At 38.2% G+C, this 9,879-nt stretch overlaps 1 protein-coding gene across 1 annotated transcript in view; it reads right to left on the bottom strand.

Moving 5' to 3' along the window:
• Positions 1–660: 660 nt before the first annotated feature.
• Positions 661–9,879, bottom strand: part of LOC138969078 (ubiquitin-like protein 3) — a 17,251-nt gene continuing 8,032 nt past the window's right edge. Inside the window, exons 2-5 of the mRNA XM_070341783.1 lie at positions 8,324–8,432; positions 7,480–7,566; positions 3,635–3,712; positions 661–1,674 (exon numbers count right to left, since the gene is read on the bottom strand). Coding sequence (XP_070197884.1) covers positions 1,613–1,674; positions 3,635–3,712; positions 7,480–7,566; positions 8,324–8,432 — 336 coding nt within the window. The 3' untranslated portion in view covers positions 661–1,612. The remainder of the gene's footprint in view (positions 1,675–3,634; positions 3,713–7,479; positions 7,567–8,323; positions 8,433–9,879) is intronic.

Below are 9,879 nucleotides of genomic sequence, written 5' to 3'. Positions count from 1 at the left end.
CAAATTCATATTTCTACTCAGGAAATAATGCTTCAATATAAGCTAACAAAAGAGAGGAAGATATAACATCACCTAGACACGATTTAACACATTCATCCAGATTTACTGCCATTACACCTATATTAAATCACTGCTGGAAAGTTTGGAAGTTTTAAAAACAAATAATGGCAGAACAGAGACTGTGAACAACCTTTTTTCTTATTCCTGGGATTTGAAAAGCTCTCCTTCTTCTTGTGTGTGTATTAAACATTTGTTCTTCCACAGAAGTTTCTGATGAACTTTAGTGCTCAATCATCCAGTGTACCTTACCAAGACATAAGACATATTAATGTACATGTACACCTACAATATGCAAAGAGATTTTAAGTAGGCTCGAGCACAGTATTTGACACCTTACACATTGTGACACAGTCTTCAAGTAACAACAATGTACAATTATTTATATCATGACACGCACAGCACTCACATTCACATTCAACTTGGTCAAATTTAAATGTCCATGACAAAAAAATCCAAATAATATTCAAACTGTACAGAGAGAGAGAGAGAGAGAGAGAGAGAGAGAGAGAGAGAGAGAGAGAGAGAGAGAGAGAGAGAGAGAGAGAGAGAGAGAGAGAGAGAGAGAGAGACAGAGAGAGAGAGAGAGAGACAGAGGAGACAGAGAGAGAGAGAGAGAGGAAGAAGAGAGAGAGAGAGAGAGAGAGAGAGAGAGAGAGCGAGAGATATGCTCAGAGATAGAGAGATGGGCTCAGAGAGAGAGAGAGTCCTTCAATTGTATTACACTCGTCACAGGTAAAAGTTGCATACAAGAAAGAACACTTGTTGAATGAGAAATTTGACTATAGAAGGAAAAAAGGTCAACACTTTCACCATGCCTTCATACAGTCTCTTTCCTTCTGCTCACTTCAGTCTTCCTTCAATGCTTGAGAGTGCAAATTATTCTTCCCCCAAAGCTGGTTGTAGCACAATTATGCTCACTGCAACGACTCAAAGAGTGACAAGAGTTCTGCGCAAGCGGCTGCTCACAGTGAAAATCCATCAGATCACAAGGCAGATCTTGAAAGAAATCAAAAATCTTCATGTCTGGAGATCGAGGACGATGACACCGTGGGATCCTCAATCACAAATAATGAAATATTCTAAGAAAAAAATAAGTAGAGAGAAACACGTCACTGTGCAAGGTTGATTGAGAGAAGAAAACAGTCCTGATCGCTGATTCTGGGTGGTTAAGATATTGTGCTAGCTGTCTGTTGCACAACTACTCTCATCTAAGTACCGATGTATTTTGACTCCGCTGTGAGCTGAGTGCAAACACAGAAGAACTACCATCTATGTGCATCATAACAGGAAGAAATTTAGAGCGAAAGAAAGAGAGAGAGGGTGAGAATTAGTGAGAGAGAGAATTAGAGAGAGAGAGAGAGAGAGAGAGTTGCTGATCACTGTGATGTAAGTTTCCCAGGGCAGCACCATGTCATCCCACACCAGTTCTGTTCTTCCAAGGCCACCCGGAGGCCTGAGTTTTGTGAGCCAAACATATGTACACATCCTGGTCACCAGCAGATGCCATGCCACATGGCGCCCTGTGGAACCGCAGCCTTCTTCCCCTCCCCCACTAGAGCACAACACAACAGTTGTTGCAGCCCGTCTCTCCGCTCTTGTCCTTCTTCAGCTGACCTGGGGAAAAAGAGAAAAGAAAAGTAAAATCATATCTGAAAGAGCAAACATCATCAATCTGTATACATTGTATACATAAGGAGTGAACATCTTTACCAAGATGTTGTTCATGTACAGGAATTTTACCTTTTGCTTGAATATTACGTCAGGCTTGCCAAGTTTGTCCCATAAAATGCTGCAGGTAAGCATTTTGAAGTCCATTCTAATGCGACTTTGTGTTTGCTGATACATTGACAACAGTTTCTTGATCAGAAAACACCTTTTTCACAAACCATATGAAATGTTTGGTCAACTATCAGAGGGTTGGTATGGCAACGCAAGTAAGAATTTACCCGATGCTCCCCAGCATGTCGTAAGAGGCGACGAACGGATTCTGTTTCTCCTTTTACCCTTGTTAAGTGTTTCTTGTATAGAATATAGTCAATTTTTGTAAAGATTTTGGTCAAGCAGTATGTAAGAAATGTTAAGTCCTTTGTACTGGAAACTTGCATTCTCCCAGTAAGGTCATATATTGTACTACGTTGCAAGCCCCTGGAGAAAATTTTTGATTGGTGCTTTTGTGAACAAGAAACAATTGACAAGTGGCTCTATCCCATCTCCCCCCTTTCCCCGTCGCGATATAACCTTCGTGGTTGAAAACGACGTTAAACACCAAATAAAGAAAAGAAAGTGCTGTTCAGAGGTCAGGAGTTTGAATTTCATACATTCTTCAGAAATCGTACAAAGATGTGACATGGCAATAAGTGTGCCAAAATGAGGCAGTGCAGAGTTTGGTTGATCATTCTCTTCAATTCACGTACGTCTTGAATGAAATCTATGCTGTATATCACTTTCAATATTGAAAGTCTGAAATAAAGAATGACTATTTCAAAGCTGAAAATTATCGTTTCTGGTCTCTGCAGACCAGGTCTAAACTTGATCATTCTAATAGTAGTACATGTAGAAAGAATGACATGAACATATTTCGGTTTTGGCAAGTGTGGGCTGTGAAGTATGAACCAGCTACTGGAAACTTAGTTGAACAATATATACACTCTATCAATTACTACAGACAATGCCAACCTGTCTACCAGTAGTTTTCTTTATTTTTAGAAAACATTTGTATCAAAGTTTTTAAAACAGGATATTTCACAAAAGTTTAACCAACACAAAGCAACACGTAATAGGCCTTGCTGTAGTATTTTTTGTAACAGGAAATGATTTGCAAGCAAGTTAATGTAATTCCTTCACATAGAATTTCAACCCACTGGACAAACACAGGAAATTGACAGCCCACTCAATTTAAGTGTTAGACTTTTTTTGAATAACCAGGATACACTGCGTCAGGTTAAACTGATTGGACCACTTGAATGTAACTGAGTGACTGTTCAAAATAGCAAACACATAATGACTGGTCTTCATTAAATACAAACTACAGTATTACAGGCCTGAAAGTGGCGAGTATTTTAGTAGAAATCTGAAAATGGTGAGTAGAATTGTTCATCAACTCGCCAAAGGTGAGTAAAGTTGCTGAAACACTGAATTGAAATGGTTGGTTTGGCGAGTAAAATTTGCTCTCTGGCTAGTAAATTATGAGAAGTACATGTTCTAGCCAAAGGCGAGTGCCCCATTTTGTGGACTTTCAGCGCTGTATTATCATGCAAACAGATTTAAAATACATACACACGCACACTTGCACACACACACACTGAGGAGCAGCCTTACGAACTGAGGTTATCAAGAACCGTAATCCAAATAATAAACATATCACTAAAACAGGGAACAAAAATAAGCCTTGAGATCAAGTGATCAAACAGAAGCTCAGTTTCAAAACCAACAACTTTTTTTAAAAAACAAACCCAGATTTAACTCAAACTCATATATGGGGCCAAAAGCTCGTACTTCATCTGCCAAAAAATACAATCATCATAAAAATGATTATGTTGAGTGACAAAAACATAATCATCATAAAATATATTACCTTGATTGTTTGGTTCTGGCAAGTTTTCACGTGATACTAAATGCATTACTGTCGTCTTTCCTGTTGGCAATTGCAATGCTGGAAATAACAAAGAAAAACAGAAAAGAGTATTAGACAACAGTGATAACAACTCAAACTCAAGTATGCACAACAGTATGTGTACATTCAAGACAAACCCGTTGTGTAAATGTACTTCCATATATAATTCAGAAGAGGGTAAGACTGAAGACTGGAACCTGTATTCAGCTACTAAATGTTGTCATTGTTTTTCAGGGTGAAAGTTATAAATATATATATATGTCTAAGAAAATATAACATTATCAAGATTACACGCAATCTCCCAGCCTTTTTTTTGTTACCACAGCCATGCAGAAATCAACTCTATCAAACCTTACCCTGCAATTTCAATTTTGTCCTCCCCACAAACACTCACACAGCGCATGAAAACTTAAACTTCCTAATTTATGTCACAGCCACCCATCCTCACCCCCCAAGAAAAGTTCAGATATCTCCTGTTACACAGCTCAGGGATTACAAAGCCTAGCAATCATGTAGGGCACATAGACAGTACTAACTGTCCTGATACAGCCAAGCCTGCCAAAAGATTACTATAATTTGAAGTCTTTAAGTCTGTCTCACAATATTGATCCCTTTGCACTGACACTGAACAAAGCTCTGTAGCCGGTAAAAAGCCTTTAAAATCTGGACATCAACCGGCTAAGCCAGGGAGCGTTGCCCTGGACACCACTCCTGTTCATAAAAGCAACCCCATTCTTACCACAGAAAGGAAATTCTACACTGATTGTAAAACTTTTTCAGCAAGCAGTGTTATCAGCTAAGGTTCTGCATGCCCACACAATAAAACTGAAAAAATGGTAGGTTATCTGGTTCTCTTGAAACCAGTAACAATTGCAAGATGCTGTCTGCAGAAGTAAAGGTTTGGAAATGGTGGCATAGCACATGTTACGTATCATAGATTTGTGTAAAATGTTGTGTGCGGGCACAATTATCTAGCTGCAAGCTTGTTAGTGCATTTTGTAGGTGATCAGACCTGAGCACACTCAAAACGCTCATCAGTAGTAAACAAACCAAATTTCAGTAGTTGTTTTTAAAATGTTTCAGTAGTAAGCTGTAACGACAGTTCAAGACATAATTCTGCTCTGCCGTTTTCTTCTTCTTTGGTAACAGAGCTGGTGTCTCCTCTTCACTATCTGAATCTCACACTCTTTTTTTTCACTTCAATCACAAGTTGCCACGCAGACGCTGGACGAACAAAAGTCTAAGAACAAAGACTCAATGCTGAGAACACGCGCGCTTCCGGTAAATCGGAAAACGTCTTTTCAGCGCAACGGCCAACTAATTGGTGAAAACATCTTAAAACAGAAAAAAACTTTTTTGGGGGTGAGGAGAGTAAATCATCGGAATTTCGGAATTTTAATTAAAAATCCGTAGCACCAGCACCGTATTCTGCATATAAAAATCGGAGAAATTACGGAGAAACCGTAGATGTGCACAGGTCTGGGTGATCCTTTATCAGCAACATTCTAAACAGCATAAACAGAGACAAGCCTAACAAGTCGCGTAAGGCGAAATTACTACATTTAGTCAAGCTGTGGAACTCACAGAATGAAACTGAACGTAGTCCGCCGCTAGTGCAAAAGGCAGTGAAAGTGACGAGCCTGTTTGGCGCGGTAGCGATTGCGCCGTGCTTCATAGCACGCTTTACTGTACCTCTCTTCGTTTTAACTTTCTGAGCGTGTTTTTAATCCAAACATATCATATCTATATGTTTGTGGAATCAGGAACCGACAAGGAATAAGATGAAATAGTTTTTAAAACAATTTCGGAAATTTAATTTTGATCATAATTTTTATATTTTTAATTTTCAGAGCTTGTTTTTAATCCAAATATAACATGTATATGTTTTTGGAATCAGAAAATGACGAAAAATAAGATGAAATTGTTTTTGGATCGTTTAATAAAAAAATAATTTTAATTACAAGTTTCCGATTTTTAATGACCAAACTCACTCATTAGTTTTTAAGCCACCAAGCTGAAATGCAATACCAAACCCCGGCCTTCGTCGAAGATTGCTTTGCCAAAATTTCAATCAATTTAATGGAAAAATGAGGGTGTGACAGTGCCGCCTCAACTTTTACAAAACGAAAAAAACGTCCGGGGATATCATACCCAGGAACTCTCATGTCAAATTTCATCAAGATCGGCCCAGTAGTTTAGTCTGAATCGCTCTACACAGACAGACAGACAGACAGACAGACAGACAGACAGACAGACACATACACCACGACCCTCGTCTCGATTCCCCCCTCTATGTTAAAACATTTAGTCAAAACTTGACTAAATGTAAAAACAAGAGAGAAACAAACTGATGGCAAACAGACAACCCATTTCCAAAACATGTGCACAAGTACATAACAATAACAAACTACAGTAATCAATTTGAAGTGTGGGATTTTATATTGATGAAAGAAACAAGAAAGCAAATGCTTATACGACTGACCTTAGTCATACTTATATGTGCAGTGGAACCCCCCTTTTAAGACCCCCCAATTTAAGACTTCCTCCCCTTTAAGACCCTGTTTTCTCAGACTTTCTGTTCATAACCTCTGTAAATTTACCCCCATTTTAAGACTCCCTCCTTTTTAAGACCTGATTTTCTCAGACTTTTGGAGGTCTTAAATCGGGGGTTCCACTGTACTACAAACCAGAAACAAATCCTCAGCTGCTCTACCTCTTTGAATACCCTAGAACTGGTATGTTCCAACTTACTGGCCCCACTGTGACCTTCAAATTTGACCAGAATCAACCAGACCTGGATCATGTCTAAGGAACATCAAACCCTGGAAGTGTGTGACTTTAAAAAGATCTTGCTTCAAAAGCGTTAAAAAAATTCTCCTTATTTTTCTACCAGCACTAAACCCCTTTATGACCTTGAAATTTGATAAGGGTTTAAAAGGCTCAGTCAAGTCTGGAGGTCATCAAACACTAAAAGTGTGAACAGTTTCAAAGATCTAGCTTCAAAAACATTGTAGAAGACAAGTTTTCCATGGTTAATTTTCAACTGTTTTACCCAAACATGACCCCGCTGTGACCTTGAAATTTGATGAGGATCAACCAAACTTTGATCATGTTTGACAGTAATCAACCCTGGAAGTTTCAAAGATATTTCTTCAAAAACGTTTGAGAAAATGGTCAATTTTTTTAAAAAAACTTTTAACCCTGAACATGACTCTGCTGTGACCTTGAAATTTGACAAGGGTACACAAAACTTTGGTCTGGTTTGAAGATTAGCTTGACAAATATTTAAGAAAACCGCAATATCAAGTTTTTTTGGTCTTACTCTTACACAGCAGGATGGCCGTCCAGCCTCACAATTATCATTGCTAAGATCCCCCTGGTTACTTGTGAGAGTTAAAAATCATGTGGACAAAACATTTAGACCCTAAAACCACATATTAGATCTATACATGTACATGTACATGTATGTACCGTCCAGCCATCTACGCACACACACACACAATTCACATGCATGTGCACACCCACATCCTGACGCACAATCATCAACGAGGTAAGGCTAAGGCTAGGAGCTACCATGAAAATACACCGTTTTTCTCTTCAAGTCATTTGACCACAACATTCTTGAAACAGAACTGTTTGTGTTGAAATTTAGTGTGCATTTGATTCGATGTATGTAGAATGCATGTAACAGAAACATTACTAAGTTCTGTTTCAAGAATGTTGTGGTCAAATGACTTGAAAGTTGAAGAGAAAAACGGCGTGTTTTCATGGTAGCGATCCTAGCCTTAAAACATCAGCATGTCTACCTGCTAAGGTGACATTCCCGTGCAAGAAGCGGCCCTGGTAGATAAGACGCAGTATGTTGGTGGCAGGCAGCTGCTCATCAGCCCATTCTGCGCATGAAAAAGGTTTGACACACTGAACATATTTCCCCAGAAAATGAACCTTACTGTGAAAAATCCCTTCATTCCTCTATCAAGGAATATGAATTTGATTTATTCATTAAACACAAAGACACACACACACACACATCTACTACCTCTATTGCTAGGAAGCAAACCATAAAATGGTGTTTGATTACTCAATTTGACCAAACAGTGGGAAGAAGGTACATGTATAGTGACGTTGCATTTCAAAACAGATTAATGAACTAAAAACAATTCTCTGGACGAGAAAACTTGAAAGGTTACTTTTAACTGGCTTACTTCACAGGTAAAACATCTTCTTACAAAATACAGACAAAGCTTTCAATAAAACCCCAAAGCATGTTTTCAACAGAAGACAAAACCTTAAAAGCTGCATAGGATAAGGAAACCATCCTTATCATTTCGTGTTAATTTAATCCCCTGGCTGCTGATCAGACATTGTAAACCTGTCTTTAGGGCTCACTCAAAACAGAGACTAACAAGTACAGAAATCCTTATCCAAAAGTTTTAACAACATCTCAACACTTTTTAATTAACTCAATCAAAAGGGGGAAATAAATAACCATTAAAGCATGGTCCTTTTCCTCTTTTTTTTATGACTGGCTTCCTTCAGCAAAATTTCTTTATTCATCATCAGACTTTGCTGAGGGAGTTTTACAAAAGAATTTTGAACACTGTACAATGCAAACTCTCTCGAAAAATTAAAACACTGTGAATCCCCCACCTTCTGGCCAGTGGCTGTAGACATGGTCTGTGATTTCTGCTGCTGAATCGCTCGGGCTAAAGAGAAACTCGTGAGTCTTCCCGCTCACCAGAATCAACCTCAAATTGATCTGAAAAAATAAATGCAGTGTTCAAGGTGGTGGTACAAAATAGTAGTGAACGTTGAAGGGAAAAGTATTACCGTAGCTGAGTCAAACTAAAAACGTCCAATAAAAAATGAAAAACAAAAGAAGTGAACAAGATATATGTGCATATCCCCTGGCTTAGTAGTAAACAACAGAAAGGGCAATTATGAGAAGCTGGAGTGTGGTAAACTATGACACTGAGTGACAGCGACAGAACAAATTAGGAGAAGAGACAGTGAAAGAGGAGAGGACAAAAAGTTAAAAGAAAAAATCTTCAGCTTGAAAAAGAAGCCATGCAGCCATGTTCAGTTGAGAGCAGAAAATAGATCATTACTGTCACAACCTCACAGTAAATGCCAACTGCCGTTTAAAAGTAAAGAGATCGAAAAAGAAAAGAGCAACAAACTACAATTACAAAACAAGCAAAGATCAGCCTTGACAGTTTACCGGTTATATATATTCAGTCACATAACATCTGACAATATCTCCTAGTCACCATTCCACCGCCTTACACTGACAGAAGAATTTATATTCACATTAATCTCCCCTTCAGCAAGAACCTTGATTTTTTTTTCTAGTTGAGCTGGGGTCATTTCATTATCAAATGCATTGAACTTTCAAAGAAGCAAATAACACTCCATTATATCTATAAACAACATGATTTCATATATATAATGGGAACACACACAAACACCACAAACTGTCAGGACAATTTTGTCATCAGTGTGTGTTGTTACATCCAATGCTTTTGTTTTTATAAAATGTCAAATTGTCAGTGTTAGTTCTGAAAGCTCTCCTGAAAAAACCCCAGTGTGACTGTTCTTTTCAACCCCAACAGCTGCTGCTGGCTCTTGCAAATAGTGTTGGTAACATTATACAGCGTGTTGTATGACCAATGCCTGTCGTATGACCAATTGTATGTGGGGTCCAATTCTAGCTTGCACAATCTTGCTGTTGTTGTTGTGTGCTGCTGCTATTAATGTAACGAATAATTATTTCTGAGAGATAGAACAACAGTCGCCAGCCCTTCATTTTTGTTTTCAAATGCAAATGTCCTTTCATCTCATTAGGCGCTTTCTTTTTAAACGCAAAAAAAGCCTGCACGTGCAATTACTACTGTAACATAAAAAATGGCTTTTGTTAGGCTTGCACGAATAAAATTATTTGTATTTTAATGACGGCTAATGCAAGATGTGTGTGCATGTGAAACAGACCTTTTGAGCCCAAAAGATATATTCATATAAACAAAGTCTTTTTTAAACTGCTCAAAAGATAGAAACTGTTAATAAATCAGCTTTTAAGAACTGCCTTAGTATAAAATGACAATTTAAAGACCTTCACAGCAGAAAAAGTCTTATGGGAGCTTGTATTTCATTTTTACAGTACAACCAGATGGTATTCATTCATGAAAAAGTGGGAGGTATCAATGTAG

The sequence above is a fragment of the Littorina saxatilis genome, linkage group LG6 (genome assembly GCF_037325665.1).
Source record: "Littorina saxatilis isolate snail1 linkage group LG6, US_GU_Lsax_2.0, whole genome shotgun sequence".
Taxonomy (NCBI): domain Eukaryota; kingdom Metazoa; phylum Mollusca; class Gastropoda; order Littorinimorpha; family Littorinidae; genus Littorina; species Littorina saxatilis.
The sequence above is the reverse complement of the archived record's forward strand: the minus strand, read 5'-3'. Positions and strand labels throughout refer to the sequence as shown.